Raw genomic sequence first — 20748 nt, forward strand, 5'->3', positions numbered from 1 at the left:
TCTTCCCAATGTATTCCTGAGTAGCATTCTTGGATACTAGAGGTAAATTGCAGACCCTCCCATACTTGCCCGGCTAGTTTTATCGCCAACAATGGTCACGTACCTGCTCGCAAGCTCAAGACATTCTGTACCACCCACACAATCAACGACTGCATCAGGGGCATACTTTTTGACAGCATCAGGAACAGATGTGTTCATATAGTCAACCACAGTTGACGCGCCCATGGATCTGACAAAGTCGGCATTTCGGCCAGAGCAAGTGGTAAGGATATCCCAACCACGAGCAGCAGCTAGATGGACCGCATACATGCCCGTGCTGGAGCTGCCTCCAAGGACTGCGATCCTCTTATGTTTCACAACATCAGGCTCGACTGCTGCAATAGTTGTGCGCGCCGTTAACCAGACCAAGGGGAGAGCCGCAGCTTGCTCCCAGGTCCAAGTCGAAGGTTTCTTGACGACTAGGCTCGCTGAATCTTTGGTGTCAATCAACACCAATTGCTGAAGTGTGCCAGTCGTCACCGCAAATTGGATGCCGAAGACCTGTTCGAAAAAGAGCAATTGAGTATATTGCGACCGGAGCACTTCACAGGGTTCTTGTTATGGACCATTAGGCTCACCTCGTCTCCAGGCTTGAGCCCACTTTCGTCTCCTGCTACCTCGACAATACCTGAGAAGTCATTTGCAACGCCTTTTCTTGGAGGCGAGACTGAAGCTGGGAGATAGGCCCAGATTGGTAGGTTCATGAGCTGGATGTCTACTGGGTCCAGTGCAGCAGCTTTCACGCGCACGAGTAGTTGTGTCGGTGATGCGCTCGAGTACGCTGGGATGTCTGACAATCCGAGTGCGCTCGGATAGCCTTCATGGGTGTATGTCCATGCTTTGATCAATTCTGCCGTTATGTCCGCGATGATGCTTTGTTACCACTAATGAAATACAATGAAATACAATAAATCAATAAGAGTCCATGTAGACATTCGATTGAGGGGGATCGACGAGGCGACGATCTCCAACCAAACTTTAGCTTTTGTTCGAGAGCAAGGCCACGAACACGCACAATTACAGTAACACCATTCAATGACCTCATGATAGCTTCTTAGCGAGCATGTCATGTTCTTTCGTCGCAACACTCCAGATACCTACCTGTACCGTGCCGAGTCGTGCGTGACTTCATGAGTTCTGCAGTTCAGAAGACCATATCGTAGTCATTCAAGTACCGATCGAGTCACCTATATCAGATACCCTGAAGATTTTCCCTTTAGGTGCAAACTCCACAAAGGCGCACAAGGTGAACAAATCGTTCGCCGAGGTGTAATAAGAAGGTTATTGTCTATCTCACGTCTTCACTCCAACAGCGGTACTGAATAGTCGGGGAACCTTATTCTGGCAATGGAGACGACAAAGTGGTAGCTCGTCTAGAGGGTCGACCAAAATTATGCTCTCCTGTTCATCTCGTGTCTATACCACATCTGCTGACCGTTATTTTCGGACATAGTAGAGTGCTTGATGAGAACATTCCACACATCCGCCAGGCTGAATTACCTAGTACATGGCTTTCGGCTTCATGCATTATAACATTCACCATGCATCATAGTTAACATACATAATTTAGTTGCACTGTTCCTGAACTACAGTCATTGATCCTTCCCTAGATACTCGGGATACAATAGCTGCTAGTCTTCCTACCGTACGTAAGGTACCTACTTGCTCTACAGTAACTCAGATGGACTACCTAGATGAATGACCCGAAGCGCTTGTCAGAAGTGGTGCCTTTGACTATGACGAATGTGGACAAAGCCGAGGCGCCTCGGTGCTCGGAAGGAGGGAACGCAAACTGCGAGCTTAAGTCACGTCGTCGAATTGTAGGCAACGAAATTACCTTCCTGTAGCCAGCGAAATTACCTTCCTTAGGTAGTCTTGGATGGGTAATCGCATAGTTCCATAACAAGCCTCTCATACTTGGTGGCGACGTTGAACTCTGTCTCCGCATGATCTACTGTAATGCCCACAGCCCTGATACTGGCTGAGGGGTAGATGCCGAACTGGACATAAGTATAGGACCATATGCCATGATGTTCTGTATATACTTTTACTGTCGACAGCAAGTGCTAGGCAAAGCTCAAACATAAGTTTTTTCAACGTCTGTATACTTCTACACCATATTCTTATAGTGTAGCAATGGCGGACCAAACATCTAATGCCTTCGATGTGCTCATCATTGGCGCGGGTATCTCTGGTATCAATGCAGCCTACAGACTGCAAGAACAAACACCAGATCGCACCTATGCCATTCTAGAAGCAAGACATTCGATCGGGGGTACTTGGGATCTCTTCAAATATCCAGGCATCCGTTCCGACTCAGACCTTCACACCTTTGGTTTCCCTTTTCGCCCATGGGAGAAGGAGAATGCCATTGCTGATGGCCAGTCCATCAAAAGCTACATGGAGGATACTATGCATCAATTTGGCATAGACCAGCACATCCTCTACCACCATAAACTTTTGTCGGCGAACTGGTCTACAGATGGACAACACTGGGGTCTCAGTGTCGATCACGAGGGAACCAAGAAACAATTCCACGCCAAGTTTGTGATATTCTGTACTGGATATTATGACTATAACGAAGCACTCCCCGCGAAGATTCCCGGTATCGACAATTTCCAAGGCCAAGTGATCCATCCTCAATTTTGGCCAGAAGACCTCGACTACCAGGATAAGGATATTGTAATAATCGGCAGTGGAGCTACTGCTATCACTTTACTTCCCAACTTGGCCAAGGGTGGAGCAGGACATGTGACAATGCTGCAGCGAAGTCCCACATACATTGTGGCACTACCGCAGGTCAACAAGCTCGCATACTGGACTCGCAGGATACTACCTTTGAATTGGGCACTTAAGGTCATCCGCTTTCAGTCCATCGTACTCCCTTTCCTATTCTTCAAATTCTGTCAAGCATTTCCGGAGAGAGCAAAGAGAGGTCTGGAGAAGGGAGTAAGGGCTCAATTGCCGGAAGGCTATCCAATAGATCCGGACTTCAAGCCCTCGTACAACCCCTGGGACCAACGATTATGTGTCAGTCCTGATGGTGATTTCTACGAGTGTCTGCGCCACGGCAAATCTAGCATAGTCACTGCAAACATCAAACAGGTCAACGAGAAGAGCATCCATCTCAAGGACTCTGACAAAGTCTTGACTCCAGACATCATCATCACAGCGACCGGCCTCAAGATTATGGTAGCAGGTGGCGCCAAGCTCTCCGTCGACAACGAAGAAGTCCATGTGCCACAGAAGCATTTGTGGAAAGGCGTGATGCTCGAAGATGTACCGAATGCTGCTTTCGCTTTTGGGTACACAAATGCATCTTGGACTCTAGGCTCTGATGCAAGCGCACAATTCGTGACCCGATTGCTCAACAAAATGAAGAGAGACAACATTACACAAGCTGTGGCAAAGGTCGATCGAACGACCGGCTTGCAAGATAGATCTATCTTCAACCTGACTTCCACTTACGTCAAGGAAGCTGAAGGAGATCTACCTAAGGCTGGTGACAGAGCCCCGTGGTTGCGACGATCACATTACCTGAGAGACCTATGGGAAGCCAGATACGGCGACATGTCCAAAGAAATGATTTACTCTCGTATCTCTACGTAAGATAGACACAGATTACATGAGCTATTAGACGTTATTCATGCATTAACAATGTTAAATTAATGTTCGCTTTCGATTACATACCACCTCTGTTGTTTCATTATAGAGGCTTCTTTCCGATCATCAAATACATGGGTGTGAAGAGCCCTTCGCTGCTGCCAGCGACGAGCGCATCCGCCCCAGCCGCCAATTCTTTCGCAGTCCTTCTTGTCCCCGGTGGCGCCATTCTGATGGTCTCCAGTACGGCGAGCAGTGATTCAATACTCCACTTGCCCAATTTGGTTAATCGTAGGCACGACATTATGTCCCATAATCCATACGCATGGCTCCATTCTCCAGTCAAAGGCGCATACCAAGGCTTGATGTCGTTACCCTTCCTTTCGGCAAGATCCTCCAGGTGCTCCACTATAAAGCCTGCTGCACGCATGGCTGCCTCAGCAGTGGCTCTAGTGGTCATGTTTGCGATGCCATCCCCACGCTCGATACCTCATCTGATAGCGCGATGATGCTCATTGTCGTCGTCGTAGGCATCGGTCATGACCCACTCATAGATGCCGACAGTCCCTCCCGGTCTCAGCACGCGGTACATCTGTTTGTACACGCCCTCCAAACTGGGCGCATGTACCGTTGCTTCGATAGCGTAGACTGTATCGAAGCTGTTCTCCTCAAAGGGCAGATTCATAAAATCAGCCTTGACGAAGGAGACCTTGTCTGATAGTCCATCCTTGGCGGCGTGTGCGGTAGCACGCTCGATTTGATACCCGTTGTTGTTCACTCCGGTGACGTTGCAGCCTGTAAAGGTCGCGATTTGGCGAGCAGGCCCACCCACACCGCATCCTACGTCTAGAACTGTCATGTTTTCCTGGATGTTGATCTTGTGGGCGAGATAATGCTCATGTCGGGCAAGCGCTTGGAGAAGGGATTCGTTGGGTGCGAAGCGACAGAGATGGAAGGACTGAGCCCAGCCCTCTTCGTAAAGGTCGGTGGCTAGATCGTAATAACTTAAACATGTCGATAAATTGGCAAGCACGTCATGATAGCGAGACACAAGCGGAAGAACGTTGGCAATGTTAAAAGTAAGCTTACTTGTTGACAATGGACATATAGTCTCCTTTTCTGCCCTCACGAGCGCTCTCGCTATCTTTGGCTAGACCATTGGCGAACTCCCAGTGACAGATATAGTCGTTTGTGATAGCACGATGAGCATCTCCGTCCTTGTTCAGCATGGACATAAAGGCATTGCGTTCCACTGCTGACTTGCCGTGCATCAGCTTGACGAAGTCGGCATCACGCTGGGTATCTTGTGAGGGATGCATCTTCGATATATTTGCCAAGTAGGTTATCGAGAGAAATGGAACTCATATAGGACAGCCTGTAGTTTGGTACCAAGGTTGCTTGCACGTTGACTCACAAAGAATAGTGATTCGCTGGTGAGGAGGATACAATGCTTAACGGTGCATATATATATGTCGAGGGATGGATCAACAATGACCACGAAAACTAAGATAAGCGAGTCCTCAGACAGATCGTACGACTTAGACCTTGCTTGGACGATAAGGCTCGCTACATGCTTATGCCACAGTCTCGGTATTGCAAACGCATGGGCTACTTCCTAGGACCATGATCCACAATCGTCTGCGGATAGTAAGTCATTCGTTGCAGCATCCCAATTAGACTATACTGCATTGGAGTCGAGAGCGGTCCACATGACTAATACTTAGCATCATCTGATATTGCGTCCTGTATCGCATTCTGCTTTTTGTCCTGTAGGATGGAGTTGCATGTTACTCGATCATTGAATGTCGTTCGTCGTACCTAGTATATCGCTCTTCGTACTCCACCTCGCAGCTCGCAGCTCGCTTATAGTCTGATTATAGCAGTTGCAAAGTGCTTCGAGGTAGTGATAAGCAGGTTTTGATGTATGGATCGCTTGTGACAGATCATCTCGCTTCAAGTAGTGATTTCATTCTTCGTTATGATAAAGGCATATCTTGCATATTGTACTATTAGTGGCCCATACCCTTTGCTCTCGCAGACTCTACGTATCTCCAATATCTCGCTGCGCTGGCTCCTCGGATCCGTCGACCAAGGTACAAGAAGATGAACATAGTGCCATTGACCGCAAGCGCGATCATTGCAACTGTGATGAAGCAATTTTGCATCCCTTGTGCCTCGATCCAGGGATTGATACCATAATTGATCGCAAAGCTGAGAGTGTTGCGGATCAAAACAATTGTGGTGACGAGCTCGCCACCTAGGTCTCGGTATGTGGAAGTTGCGTACTGAATTGCGGTCGACAGGCAAAGAGTGCTCGAGATCGCAAGAAGCGCTTGGGCGAAGACCATGCCGAACCAGTGGATTTTGCCTGCACCGACACCCCAGAGGATCATAGCGAAAGGAACGCACACCAAGGACGCCAGGAAGAGCCACAGTATATGCTCAGGCTCTGCCACGCCGTTGTTCCGCCTGGCCATTCTCATGACTAACCAAGGGCCAGCGACCGACACCCAAAGAGAGCCAATGACCATACCCACCACAGCTCCAAAATAAGCGAAGCCTACGTCGTTGCTGGTGAACCCATACGTTTTCGTGTAGAGCGGACTGGCGGTGGCGTTGAGAATGCCAGACCAAACGAGACCGTTGGTTCCATACATCAAACCGGCCCAGACAACCACGGGAAAAGAGAAGAACTTAAAGGGTGCCCACATCACATCAAGGATGCGGTTCGGTCGCTTCTTGTCCTTAACTCCCAGCTTTTGCCAATAAGTCTTACGAGGATAGACGACCTGTCCCATCTCTACGGTCGCAGTGTCGACGCCCTCTTTGACGCCTGACTTCTCAGTCTTACTGTCGGGTGTTTCAGGCACTGCATCGTTTTCGACGTCTACAGTCTCAACAGATTCCGGCACCTTCACTGTACGCGGCAATACACGATCGTAGTTGGTTTCTTCCATCAGAAAGAAACAATAGACGAGAGCAATACCAATGCCAATAGCACACCACCAGAGCGTCCATCTCCAGTCCTGACCAGTGTTGATGAAAGCTGCGAACGGCGGCGCAAGTTTACCAGAAGCTGCGAGTGTAAGACCATAGACAGCCAAAAAGAGTGGTCGTTCATGAGCGAACCACTGTCCGATATTAGCAGGAATTACAGATAGATGGGACGCTGAAGACTAACGATATCGGTCATGCTTATCTCACAAAGACTTTCCACAGGCGCACCGAAGAAACCCTGCAGAATCTTGACGCCTGTGTACGGACCGACTGTAGTACAAAGTGGTGTCACAGCCATTATGACCACCGAGGCAGCCATTGAGATCAAATAAGCAGGACGCTTGCCATACTGCAGGGCAAGGGCTTGCCAGACAATACATCCCCAACCTACTCGCAGTCAGCTACATGCCTGACTCTGTGCTCCAACAGGAAACGAATCTTACCATAGAATAAGAACATGGCTCCAGTGCCTTGTGTAAGATCATTGACGGTGAGGTCTGTTGCTTTGCTGATTGGTGTGGTGACCGAGTACACAGCTGAGGATGGGAAAACCATCATCAGGGTGTACATGACTACACATGAAACGTGAACAAGCTTCCTCTTACGGGTCCAATTCAATGGATCTTCCGGATCATCTGTGTATTCTGTTCAGTCGCATCGTACCGCGGTATTGTAGTATACTACGAACCAGAAGGTGTAGGAACCAAGACGATGTCCTGCGCCCTGTCCGAATGTTTGACATTGAGCTCGTGATCGAGATCAACCAGCCTGACCGTGCCAGGGTGTGTCTTGTCATCTTCTATGATAGCCATTTCTTTACAAAACCCGGAGTTACCTGATGCTACAGTATGCAGCCGAAATGCGCAGAAGTGGAGCCTCACATCAGTCCCTATGGGCGTTCGCCATTACTTATGTATGAGTGCTTTCATGCTTCTTGAACTCAGGCACTGGAGATCACCCCGACATGACCTCTTAAAAGCTGATAGCGCTTACAGGATAGGCCAGCTGCACCTAGAGCCCCAACAAACGTACCGGGGTTGTCTTGAATGTCAATGTCCTGATCGTCGAGCTGGGACAAGTGCCAAGATCTGTGAAAGATAGGGCAAAAGAGGCATCTTATAGAGCACATACATCTTAGGCAAGCATTCTCCGACGCGTTACACGCTTCTACAAGTAGAGTACCTACCTTGCCTCACGATCGTAATTATATGATGCTCCGATGATCCCTCAGATGAGGTTGCCCGACGGCGAGGGGTTCCCAAGGGCGAGACTTGTGGGGCTCTTCCTGAAGCTTATCGCATCTCCGCATCTCTACTGCACCGTGTGGCATCTTTGCCCTATCAATCCAACCTCACGCTGATATGTATGAAGGATTGGTCGAACGTTGCTGAGGCCGCATGAACATAGTCAGTGCAACATGCATTTAGATCAAATATCACTTCTTCCCCTGGTAGATGTATTACGATCTCCAATCTCGCCGGGTTCCATGTGCCCTTATTCGTGGATTATAACCTCAATATTATTTAGTAAATTGAATACCAGGTCGTGACTATGCCTGCAGGCAGAGATTAGGGAAGCAAAGCGCGCTCGTGCCGGGATGTTCAACGAATGTCAATCCAAATAGTAGTGTATCCCTAACGAGTAACTCGCATCAATGCATAAGGTCAATGTAACTCGTGTACCATACGACAGCAATGTACTGCCTAACGAGGAACTTGAAATGACAGAGCAAGACGCCTCGGGTCTGAGAAGATCATACCAGCCCGGGAAATGGACTGTAGAACAAGTCATAACTGCTTGCCTGAAACAGGCAGCGATCGGTCAGCAGCTGGTATGTACATAGCTTTGTTCTTGACTGAATCTGTTCTGATCATCATACAGGTCGACTTGCAAACTAGTTCCTGACGGACGATGCGCTTGAAACAGAACGCTCTTTAGATCGTTACTTCAAGACCACCGCCGAATTGATTAGCAAGCTCTATGGTTTACCAATTTCCGTTGTGATATATTGACTTTTCTGCCATGAACACAAGAATGCAAATGTTGAAACCTTGCAGAACATGTTCCGCTCAAAGAAAAGCTAGTCCATGCCTCATTTGTGTCAAAGATAGGTAATATACTTGCCCAAGACGCGCATTGGGTACAGCTACTGAAGAAAGCCGGTGGCGTGTTCACGGTCCGAACGAATGGTCCTAAATCGCTCGTAGTACGTCTGTTCCCTAGTATGTTGAATACTGGTCACAGCTGAAATCTTGGAAAGCATATAGATTGTGACAACAACATCACCGGACTGGCCTTAATCCTTGGACTCTTCGCCTATCGCCCGGTGGCTTATCTGGCGGCTGGGACCTCAACGTGAAGCGAGAACCTATAGGCGCGAGTATCACGCCTTGGTGAAGTGGAAAGGTGTCGATATCATCCTGTGCCCAACGTATCCCGGAGTAGGTGTCTTGCAAGGAGAAGCGAAATACTGGAAATATCCAGCGATCCGGAACATTTTGGACCACCCAGCTGCTGTATTTCCGACCGGCATGTCTGCAGACAAGACGCTCAATATGATCGAGTCGAATTACGAGCCATCGAATGCGATCGATGAGAGGAAATGAAAAGCCCGTTCCTCATGAAAACCACACGTTATTCACTAACCTATCCTGACTCGCCGGACCTGTTTGATGGTGGTCCAATCACACCTCAACTTTCAGACAACCATTTCCAAGACGAGGATCTTCTCAGAGCAGCTAAACTGGTCGAGAGTGTCGTTCGAAGCTAGATGATAGACTCATTTAACATGGTAGACCCGAATGCTAGTTTCGATGCTAGGCGTGAGCTTCTGTTGCTCTCAATTTTGCCCAAAGCACTCTTCGATACTGTAAGATAGGGTTCAGGAACTCAGCATTTGCATCCAGGAATACATAGATGATGTACGGTCTCGGCGGGGAACGATATAGCTCGTTGCTGAATGACCTCTACACCGAAGACAGAATCATGGGTCCAGGTCACTATGCATCCAGGTCGATCGACGCATCCATTATCGTAGTAGTCTGGTTGATAGCATTTATCGAACGACGTGTGATGCACATCAGACGTGTATTTGCACCCTAATCTCGATGCTGTAGCTGGGAGGTATGATGATAAGACTTTGCGCTCGATCTGTATACTCGAGGCGAGGTGATATGGTTATCTCCCCGCAGATGCAGTCCACAAGCTTCAGGCCAACACCTATCTGGCTTCCCCACATGCATATCAGTCACAGAGCTGCCCACCAATCACGTTGACATAACATGTCGATATAAGAGATTGTGCAGTGCACGACGACACCCATGTATGCCATAAACTTTCCGGAAAGTCAGACAGCATGTATAACATTAACCGAACGTAGAAGGTCCATGCGAGCAATGTCAATGATATAGGTTGCATGTCTGTGCAATACTGATTTCAACTTCTTTGTTATTCTCGGCATCGAAGTAGATCGTTGAACCTTCTGGCGTACCTTGCGTGAATGCTAAAGTCTGCATCCTCGGCTTTTGAAAGAACTTACATCGAGGACGCCCAGAATGGCTCGACCGCACCCTCTGCATTCTATCACTGCTTCCGAGGTCTCTGCAGCTTCAGCTATAGTCCGCGAGCTTGTCCAACAAAGCGACAAGGCCAATGGAACACAGAGCAAACTCAGATTCAAAAATATCTCGCAACATGAGCCTCCTAAATCGATACTTTTGCCTTACCTTGACGCAGAAGCATCCGGCATTCCGGTAGACCAGCGACCTTTCGTTCCTCGATGTGTAGACGTGGTTTGGGCCATCAATAATGAACGTGATATATACGAGACAACAGTCAGCTTGGATGCAAAGACTGTGGTGTCTCAGTCAAAAGCCTTGCCTGGACAGCACTCTTCCTTGGACAGGTATGAGTTCGCTGTTCTATTGAGCATATCACATGCTTGCTAACACTCTCGCAGGGATGAGGTTCGAGGTGCAGCGACTAGAATCTTGCAGGATCCTATGGTCCTGGCAGCTATCAAGAAATTGAAGTTGCCCGAAGACACGATTGTACAGGCCGATACATGGATGTATGGCGCGGACAAGTATTCGAATGTCAATACACATAAGATGCTACAAGTCCTGCTTTATGCTAGGGCACCAAGCAATGAGCCTGACTCGAATCAATACAGCTTCCCTCTGCCTATCTCACCCGCATTTGACATCTTCGAGGACAAGGTGCTTCGGATTGATGATTTAGCCACTGGTGGCGCGGATGATGGGCTTGCCTACAAGACAGCCGGCGAGTATCCTATGGCTCATTGTGTGCCAAACGAGTACTATCCTACTCTACAATCCGAACCACCTAGAACGGATGTCAAACCTCTTCATGTGGTACAACCGGACGGACCCAGTTTCACAGTGACAGACGGCAACTGCATCTCGTGGCAAAAGTGGCGGTTTAGAGTCGGCTTTAACTATCGTGAGGGCATGACTGTGCATGATGTCAGGTACGACGGACGTGCAGTCTTCTACAGACTCAGCGTCAGCGAGATGACTGTCCCTTATGGCGACCCGAGAAGTCCATTTCACCGTAAGCAGGCTTTCGACCTAGGAGATGCTGGCGCCGGAAGCACAGCCAACAATCTTTCTTTGGGCTGTGATTGCCTGGGCGCGATCAAATACTTCGGTGGCTGGCTCAACAATGACAAAGGCAAGCCCGTCCCGGCGGAGAATGTCATCTGTCTACATGAACAAGACTACGGCATAGGATGGAAACATACGAATCATCGGACGCAGAATCCAGCTGTCGTGCGAGCACGAAATCTGGTGTTGCAAAGCATCCTAACGGTAGGTAATTATGAATACGTCTTCGCATGGATCTTCTGGCAGAATGGAAACATAGAGCTTGAGACTCGCGCAACGGGCATTCTTTCGACCCACCTCATCGATCCAAACAAGACTTCTCCCTGGGGCAATGTAGTGTCACCTGGCGTGCTAGCGCCCAACCATCAACACCTTTTCTCTCTTCGCATCGATCCCATGATGGACGGACCCCAGAACACGGTACTCTACGAAGATAGCGTTCCCGTTCCCCAAACCGAGGAAGAGAATCCGCACGGCAATGCCTGGAATATACAAAAGACATATTTCGATCGCTCAGGGTCAGCAGACGCGTCACCCTTCACGAACCGAGCCTTTAAAATGGTCAACGAGAACGTGCGCAATCAGATATCCGGCAACCCAGTCGGCTACAAGCTCGTCCCTCAACCTTGCCAACTCATCCTCGCGGGTCCGCAAAGCGTGGCGCGCAAGAGAGCCCGGTTCGCCGAACACCACATCTGGGTGACTCGATACCGCGACGGAGACCTCTGGGCCGGCGGCAAATGGCCGAATCAATCGCTCGAGGAAACCGATGGCGTCTACGATTACGCAGCGCGAAACGAAGATGTCCGCAACCAGGACCTCGTGGTCTGGCATACGTTCGGCATGACTCACAACCCCAGAGTTGAGGATTTCCCTGTCATGCCCGTCGAGATAACGACCATCAGTCTGAAGCCGGCGGATTTCTTTGACAGGAACCCTGCGCTGGATGTGCCTGTCTCTACGCAAAATTTCAACAAGAGCACTCTTGTTCAGGACCCGTTTGCTGTTCCTGCTGTGAAGCTGGACCAGAAGGGAGCTTCCGATGAGGTTTCTTGCTGTGAGAGCGGGGCCAGGTCCAAGTTGTGAAGGTGTACATAGAAGTGTGAGACGTTAGGATGTGTATCAATGGCTGTCATGTTTACGCGCTAAGTGGACGCAACCCCGTGTCAATAAAACATGGACATCATCAAATCTTCTCCTGCTCCTCTAAATGAATAGTGACAACACACATCGACAGAATAGCTTGTAGGAAGTATCAATTGTGATATGAAGTGCAATTTTTAAGGTAAACGTATATATATGTTTTAGCAGACTAAAGCTCGGCGTCATCAAAGGGGCGTCAATTTTGTATGTAATTCGTATGTGTGATAAGGAGGAAAGCTCGTTGTTTGTACAATAGTTGCAATTGTCGGCATCCAGTCGTCCCGACATCCAGTTGTCCAAGGGAAGCATATGCGAAAAGAAGGCGTTATAGGTGATGACCAATATCATGGAAGTCACGTTAGCGCATGCCATCGTATAAGGTGTTCGTGATCAGATATGCCTAGCATCATTGAAATGTTTACATGGAGTAGCGTCAGAAGCGCTGCGCTCATCATCTCGAGGTACTGGCTTGCGCCTTGCTGACGTGGAATCTGCTGGCGCTCTCGGGTCTCGTATCCTTTCCCTCGCCATGAAAGAAGGTGCACTGAAACTGCAACAGACTTTTGCCTGAACAGATGGTAATGATATCACCAGTATACACCCGACCACAGAGCTTCCGGCCGTCCTTGTCTTTAGGCAATAGTCTATGTCCATTGACACCGATGCCGTACTTTCCCTCCGTGGCTAGAAGACAGTGGAGGCCCGGTAATTTAGTCCAATCGTCGCCGAGCCGCTCCGCCTGTTCGATGCCTTTGGCATGGAAGTATAGGATGAATCCAACTTTGGGGACGCGGGTATCCACTGGGTCAGGAAAGACGAAAGTGTTGCCTAAGGCGCGACCCCAACTGGTAACGCGCGATGATAGATCCATGCTGTAATCGACAAAACTGTCAGGTGTGCTACTCAGACGGCCGAGTCGTGGTGCAGGGCGTACGAAAACGCGTCCTATCGATTGAGGCGGTGCTTCTATTTCGCTGGCTTCGGATGACGAAAGAGATCCAACAGAACTATGTCTGGTTGAAGGAAGAGAGTGGAAACTCTCGGCTGGCATTACATTGTTGGTCGTAAAGTCATACCCGGAGATTGACGACGCGTACTCCGGGTTATGCGTACTTGGGTCGTTCGGATCGTAGAAGAAGGAAGCAGTGACAGGTAAGGTTATCTGTCTACTGTATCGTGGCTCCTTTGGTGTCAACTCAGCAGGCTTCGGGGTCTCCTCAGTAGCGCTACCAGCTTGGCCTAGCGAAGCTTGTGGCGGGGTTTCTGGGGTCTTCGGAGTCTGCGGTTCGTTGATATCAGCCGTAGGCGATCCTGCGGAGCCTCCCGGGGAGTCCATCTTCAAATCCCTCATATCAGGCTCCACTCCCTCTAGGCTGGACGAGCTTGGCGTAGCAGGTAGGCCACGACTCATGGGTCTGCCTTGCTGATAGTCTTCCCCTAGCGCTTGATTGTACCGACTCGCCGCGGACGCGAAGAGCTGCTCATGCGCAACCATGCTGCTAGTAGCATATGCAGAAGAACCCGCTGACGGCGCGTCGAGTCTAGGCATAAATTGGGTGCCGCGCATGCCGAAGACGCCAGAACTCTTCAACGGAGACGGCTCTATCTCGCCAAAGAGAGGTCGATCCAGCTCTCCCTGACTAGTAGAAACCAAAGCGCCGGTAATGGGGGGAAACAATAGTTGGTCTTTGAAATGATATGCTGGCGTGCTCGTTGGAGGTTGAGTGGCAGCTTTCTGGTGAAGGCGAGGAGCATGCTTGACACGTTTGGATTGCCGGGGATCAAGGTACTCAAGGTCGGAAGAGCTGAAGCTAAATTCTGCTTTATGATCGCTACCTTCTTTGCCGCCGTCGCGAAGGCTCAGCTGTGAAAAGTCGGGGGTAGCGCCTGCGTCGGCTTCATCTTCTTCGTTGATAGTACCCAAGCCCATTTCCGAAGTTGGAGAATCGATGAGAGAACCCGAGCGCTCAAACCATGGATGTAATAAACACTTCTCTGGGGTTGGTCGTTCAGCTGGATCGGTGTCTAGCATTTGCTCCAGTAAGTCAATTGCGACCTCGGATATCCCATGTTCATGGAGTAAGGTAGGATCAAGTCGAGTTGTCATGATTTTGTCGAACATGCCTCTCCCAGTGGCATCCGCCACTCCCTCGAAAGGTGGTCTGAGACACATCGCATACCACAAAACACCACCGAGTGACCAAATATCAACGGACTGGCTGTACATGTGATACTTTGGGCGTTGAGGGGTACCGCCCCTGCGTTCTTTCCGCTTGCTGCCAGATTTTCCATGCGCAGCTAAGAAGTTATCGTAATGGGGAAAAACTTCCGGCGCGCAGTAGAGCAGGGTGCCGCAAAATGTCTTCAAGAAGGTGTCGTTATCCTTTACCACCTTCGAAAGGCCAAAGTCGGAGAGCTTGATTGAGAAGCTATCATCACTATCATTAGCGATCAAAATATTGTCGGGCTTGATATCGCGATGCGTGATACGCTTCTTATGCAAGTAAGTTAGAGCGCTAAGGACTTGTTCGGCCACGATGTTTGCCAGATCTTCCGGCAATGCACCGTTTGCTTGTAGCCACTGTTGGAGATCACCGCAAGGTACATATTCCATGATAATGTACAGGTGCTTCTCAACATCCCTGTAATCGACGTATCGGACGACATGTGGGTGATCGATGGTCCTCATGATCTGTAGTTCGTTGTCCAGCTTCCGATCAAGGATTCCGTTTTTCATGAACCTCCTCTTCTCTAGTTCTTTAGCAGCAAAGAGTTGACCATCACGCTTGGTAGCGAGCCTGTACACCGTTGCAAACGCCCCTTTGCCAAGATGACCAACAACATTATAGTGATCGCCTCCGTTCCACTTCATGCCCCACGTGTTCTGGATCATGGACGGTCTGACCATCGGCAAGTTTCCTGTAGCAGCAAGACGTGGATAGGCTGCTTTTATGCCTCCTTCTTGAGCAAGTTGATGGCCCTTGGCGGCTTCCGCAAGCGCTGTATCCTGCATGAATGAGTAGAGCCTTGCGTTGAACTCTTCCATGTGACTTTCTCTCGAAGGAATCCTTAGGATGAATTTGACGACCTCGTCAGTCTTAGGGGAGAGAATCTCGACAATGGAACCAGCGTTAAGCATCCGGGTGGCTGACTGAGGGTTGCCCTTGCCTTTGAGAATGATTGTGTCGACCACAGTGCCGTTCGTAGAGAGATCTTCAAGCATGCAGACTCCATTAGAATTGACAAAAATGCGAAAATGTGTGTTGCTAACTCGCTTGACAGTGTCAGTGCCAATGACAATATCGCAACGAGATCGATTGCGCCCGAAGACAAAACCACGAGCGGGATCCATCCTTCTAGACGAGAAGCGCAATGCCAGGTCCAGGGGTTGGGGCCGATTTCTTCCATTCAGAATGAATGTCTCGACTTCTTCGACTTCAGCCTGGCTTAGACCATCATTGTAGACCTCGGCTACATTCTGTAGAACGTGCTGGGGCAATGTCCGAGCAGTGCTCTCTACAATACTGAAGGCTGCTGGAGAACAAGGATGTAAGATACAGAGAACATCGGCGAGATTGACGTCGCTAGGTGTTGGACCGGGAGTATCTGAACGCCTGGGATCATAGGTTCCTTGTGTAGGCTGGGTCGGGGTGCCATTTTCTAAACCTGCAGCATCGTCCTCGGTAGCTCTAGTCACAGCTCTATTTGGGTGCGTTGGCATTATAATATGCTCGAGGCTTGAACCAGAATATTGTAGGGACGATGAACAAAATTTCCGATGTAAACAATCGCCAGATAACGACGGGAAGGCGCAGCTCAAGAGTGGCGCGCCTGGTCGAGCTACCTAACGTACGCAGCGATTCCGCCTCCACGCACGTGAAGCTGCTGTGGTCTCGACACAATATGGTGTCTTCAACGATGCGACACTTGGGTATAATATTGGTCTATTGACTGAGAAAACCCCAGCCGCAGCCCACGGGCGACTAGGGCCGGGGTGTAGATCGAGTATTTGTTAGATAAAAAGAGAAGCTGACAACGTGATTCGCCCTTTGGTTATGATGGAGATTGTCCAACAACAATAACTCTTGGTAGGATTCCCAGGGCCAAAAAGGGCACGTCAATGTCGAGGTTGTGTATGGGCGTGGAGGTGTTTTGTCTCAGATTTCTACACGCTAGTAGATCAGGCAGCGGAGAGACTGTCTAGGAGATGTGACAATGGTTGCCTCAAATTCGATCAGGCATACGACAATCCTCGATGTAGCGACAGTACAACTCGCGCGCCGCAAAGATGGCTACAAATGCTAACCGGGACTACAGCGATGTCACATCGGCAAGGGCGTGTTGTTGAAATTGACGAAGTCAAGGATTACTCGATCGCGCGCGTAGAGATTCTACTTTGGGCGCGATTACCTAACGCTCACCCGCAGCTTCTAAAGATCAATTTGGTTAGACTAACCTCCACCTCCCGGCGCGGCCCTTGTGCCCGTTTAGCTCTTTTGGGACACATGTTCCCGTACGAAGAAGTGGTATAGATGTTCTCAAGTACAGTTCAGGTACAGCATTAAGTGTCGTCCTTAAATTTTGTGACAATCGACTCATGATTCCGATCCTACCAGCCGTCAAGTTCTGGACTGGTCCCCTGTACAGCCAGGTGGCCAAACTCGCAGTTGCCTTCACCTTTACCTACGTCAAGTCCTAGCCTGCAGATCGATTTGGTGCCTTCCTGCGGTCGATCCGCAGCATCTTTAATTGCCATGCTGCTTGTACAGTACAGTGGTTGCTTGAGGTCCTCTTCCGAATCTTCGCACTTAATAGTGCTTGCACTGACACACTTCTAATGCGATCGGATCCGGAAAGGTGACGGATATCGCTGGTAAATGCATTCCGGCATGGAATCAAGCAGTATACTGGATTCAAGTATATTGTCGTCCTGTTGTATGGGCTGGAGCATAGATTTTTATCACAATAATAGCATGCATATGACTCAAGGCCTGTGCGCGCGTCCGGACTGCGCACGGCATGGACAGACGTGATGTAGCCAGAATATTCTGAATTGTGGATAAAGCAGGTATACAAATGTTCTTCCGTACGAAAGACTTTTGCGAGGTGCGCTTGAAGGATTGCCATGTCTTACCACGCCTCTCAATTTTCCGATTTATGCTTTAAAACAACCGTCTCATATGCTACACAGCGCACAGCTCAAGTCAGGTTTGCGTAATTGATACGAGTAGAAGAATGGCCCACTCACAGCCTCAGAGGACCACGAACAGTTGCCTTCGTTGTTGATGAGATGTAACAGAATATGCCACCAGTACAGATTCCGCAAGACCTAGAACAGATCAACGCAAGCTTTGGGTTCAAACATGTGTGAGAACTTGTAATGCTCTTCCATCTGCAGTACAGCTTCAGTGGGGTTGATGCCCAATGTGAAGTTTGCCTGGTCTGTACTCATACCGCTTAGGGGCAATCTCGAACAGGGAGCAGCAGTCGTCTCCACCAACGCATTCCGATTCGTTCGATCGACTTACTTTGATGATGCAATCTGGCACCGCAGATGAAATACGCGCAAGATACGACAACTATGGAGGTAAGGGTTTCCAGTGCTTGGACCCACCGCGCGTAGGGCGGATTATCTGCTTGGGCAGTATGCCACCCTCTGACCCATGGAATAGAGTTCGCGGAGAAACTTGCGTAGGTACAGCCATCAACCTTACCGGAATCTCCCCAAGGTACTGTACCTAAGGCACTTCCCGTTGAAGGTGTGTAGACACTGTGTAGACAGGTAGAACATAGCGTCTTCACGGACCCCCGGTTTTCATACACGTGCTGCTCCGCCTTGGCTAGAGTTCATGGGTCGAAATTGAACTAATGCACCTTGTCGATCTAGCATGGCTGAGCAGGTTTTGTATCCTGATATCGGTATGTTGATTCGAACGTACCTTGAGATAAAGTACCTGTAGCGGTACAAGTACTTGTGCAGCGGGTAATTGCATATAGCCGAGAGAGAGTAACGAAAGGGGTCTGCTGTTACAACGGGCTACGTCCCCCATGTGCAAAAGCTGCGTCGCACCACCAATAGACAAGAGACGTCCAATGGGCTGAGGGGAAGATACTGTGATACTTGTACCATTGTGCATGCACGAGTGTCGACGATCTGCTATGACGCGCGATCTATGGGTAATCTATCATTTTCCCACAGATCGAAAGGGTCCATTTGCTGACCTTCTCCTCATAAGCTTCTCAGATTCGTAGCATAGCACTGAATCGTGTCGCTAAAGAATGCCATATCTTTTGTCTAGTCCGCCAAGCAAGAGATACTGTTCTAACCGCTAATCACCCAAGTGGCAAGTACGTGGACAAATCCCCCCCTCTCCCCAACTGTGTTCACTGACGTCTCGGGTGCTGGGCATCACAATTAAGACATTGGGGTGTGCTCGATGTACACCCGAATGAGGGGAGAGACACGCCGTTAAGACGACGGCGCAAGTCCTTTCCTGGAGAAACTCAGCATGGCCTCATGGCTTAGAGTAGCTTGGCTTGTTTCATAGGTGTCAAACGAGGTCATGAAAGCGCAGACAGCTTGGCACATGGACGGTCCCAGCCCTGTGCAAATCACGGCTCTTCTTATACCGCCGAAACGTTCTTATGATGGCTGCCAGATCACTGGAACCCCTTCCCATCTTTGGCAGCAGAGCTCCTCATTGGTGGATCATCGACCTGTCAGCTGGTACTAGCAACCGGTGGAATCGTCGACCCTGATCTAAAATAAATAAAGACTTCTAAGGTTGAACATCCGAATCCTTCGCATATGCCAAGCGGAAACAGCTTACGATTGCCACTACCGTATTATGCTCAAGACACCGATCATTGCCGCGACTTAGCGAGCCTAAATTTCGTACCAGCTTGAGTCTACGACGAGCAGGCCACCTAAGTTTATCGTATACTGGAGCCGATGGTTGACTAGGACTAAGTGACCCTCGCGACTATGATGAGGCTCTTAACAGTACCTCAGCATGTGCACTGAGGGCCATGGCGAGATATCAAAGGTAGTAAGTATATAGTCCCTCACCAAGAACAAGCCGGACTTTTCACGTCCAATTTTGCCATTTTACAGTTGCCATCTTCGCTATACTTTTCGTATTTAAAAGGACTATCAAGCTATCTCATTTCCAATGCCTAAGAGGTCTGCAGGCTGCTATACGTGCCGCCGACGTAAGGTGCTTTGTGATTTCGCTCGCCCTTTCTGCAGGAACTGTGTAGATAGGTCTCGCGAGTGCTTGGGCTATCGCCCTGCAATCGACCCTCCTGGTCACAAGTTCCAAGACCAGACGGACAAGGTTGTTGCCCGAGCTGCTGGTGGCACGAGCAAGCACGGCGACAGAGCCTCAAGACGGCAAAGCTCATCATCCACAAGTGCTTCACCAACGCTGGTCACAACAGACTACCAAATACGTGCACAATGGCAACGATGGCGGACAGTCTCTCCCATGAGTGCCTCTTCTATGAATCAAATACAACTACTCGGTAAATTTCTCGACATGAGTTTTCCCGATGGCAGTTCCAGACATGTTCCTCCACAATTTGAGTGGATGAGAATGCTTCCCAGCATGACCCCTCGAGGAGATACATTGCCTGCAGCGGTCAGTGTACTCTGCAGTGTATATCTCGGAACTATTCACCAGGACTCGAGTCTTCTACAAGCATCTCGCATCTACTACACAACAGCATTAAAGAAGCTATCACTGGCTGTAGCACGACCAAGGCCGGACGAATACGAAGAGACGCTAGCTGCAATTATGCTGTTGACGCTCTGTGAGGTATGATGCCGCCTATGTAATCTTCTAAATTCAAATACTGACTAAAGTGATCAGCTTTTCCACGTAATTTCAGGGGATGGGAGCGGGTGGGAGGCTCACGTACGTGGAGCCGGTAGCTTTCTACAGACCCATGGACCATCGGCATTCAATAATCGAAATAGACGACTCTTACTACAGGACGCCCGGATATGTTCCGTCCTACTCGGTACACAGCATCGTCAGAGCATATTCCTCGCCGACCCAACTTGGCTCAGTGTCACGAGGGAGGATTCCGCTTGCGATAGTTATTCGGCGATAATGGATATATGCGTGCGGATTCCTACGCTGCTGGACCAATGCGCGAGACAGACCGACACCAATGACACAAAAGACGTAATGCGAGTATTGGAGCTGGCCGACAACCTCCGTCAGGAGCTTGCCTCATGGGCGGACAAACATCAACAACACTGGGGCTTCGAGACAGTCAAGACACGAAGTCCCTCCTTCTGGGACACGAATTCAAAGGAAGCCCTGCCGCTTCACTA

The 20748-nt window shown here is 49.5% G+C and overlaps 6 protein-coding genes across 7 annotated transcripts; 2 read left to right on the plus strand and 4 right to left on the minus strand.

Moving 5' to 3' along the window:
* Window positions 1–36: 36 nt before the first annotated feature.
* AAFC00_006204 (uncharacterized protein) lies at window positions 37–743 on the minus strand (the record flags this gene model as incomplete). The annotated part of the gene is made up of 2 exons (XM_069346118.1): window positions 37–540; window positions 618–743. 2 exons carry the CDS (start codon window positions 741–743, stop codon window positions 37–39), a joined length of 630 nt encoding a protein of 209 aa, XP_069197330.1.
* Window positions 744–2175: 1432 nt separating this feature from the next.
* AAFC00_006205 (uncharacterized protein) lies at window positions 2176–3648 on the plus strand (the record flags this gene model as incomplete). Its single annotated transcript, XM_069346119.1, has 1 exon — window positions 2176–3648. The coding sequence occupies one exon, from the start codon at window positions 2176–2178 to the stop codon at window positions 3646–3648; it is 1473 nt and encodes a 490-aa protein (XP_069197331.1).
* Window positions 3649–3745: 97 nt separating this feature from the next.
* Window positions 3746–4102, minus strand: AAFC00_006206 (uncharacterized protein; the record flags this gene model as incomplete). Of its 2 annotated transcripts, none has more annotated exons than XM_069346121.1 (1): window positions 3746–4102. In XM_069346121.1, one exon carries the CDS (start codon window positions 4100–4102, stop codon window positions 3746–3748), a length of 357 nt encoding a protein of 118 aa, XP_069197333.1. The 2 variants fall into 2 exon arrangements, with proteins under 2 accessions (XP_069197333.1, XP_069197332.1); XM_069346120.1 differs by having other exon boundaries at window positions 3746–4072.
* A 30-nt stretch (window positions 4103–4132) lies between these two features.
* Window positions 4133–4961, minus strand: AAFC00_006207 (uncharacterized protein; the record flags this gene model as incomplete). Its single annotated transcript, XM_069346122.1, has 2 exons — window positions 4133–4646; window positions 4732–4961. 2 exons carry the CDS (start codon window positions 4959–4961, stop codon window positions 4133–4135), a joined length of 744 nt encoding a protein of 247 aa, XP_069197334.1.
* Window positions 4962–5651: 690 nt separating this feature from the next.
* Window positions 5652–7451, minus strand: AAFC00_006208 (uncharacterized protein; the record flags this gene model as incomplete). Its single annotated transcript, XM_069346124.1, has 4 exons — window positions 5652–6773; window positions 6824–7026; window positions 7083–7274; window positions 7328–7451. The coding sequence occupies 4 exons, from the start codon at window positions 7449–7451 to the stop codon at window positions 5652–5654; spliced, it is 1641 nt and encodes a 546-aa protein (XP_069197335.1).
* Window positions 7452–10193: 2742 nt separating this feature from the next.
* On the plus strand, window positions 10194–12350 carry AAFC00_006209 (uncharacterized protein; the record flags this gene model as incomplete). Its single annotated transcript, XM_069346125.1, has 2 exons — window positions 10194–10543; window positions 10598–12350. 2 exons carry the CDS (start codon window positions 10194–10196, stop codon window positions 12348–12350), a joined length of 2103 nt encoding a protein of 700 aa, XP_069197336.1.
* Between the last annotated feature and the right edge of the window lie 8398 nt (window positions 12351–20748).

This window comes from Neodothiora populina (genome assembly GCF_041146345.1).
Source record: "Neodothiora populina strain CPC 39397 chromosome Unknown canker_contig_7, whole genome shotgun sequence".
Classification (NCBI taxonomy): Eukaryota; Fungi; Ascomycota; class Dothideomycetes; order Dothideales; family Dothioraceae; genus Neodothiora; species Neodothiora populina.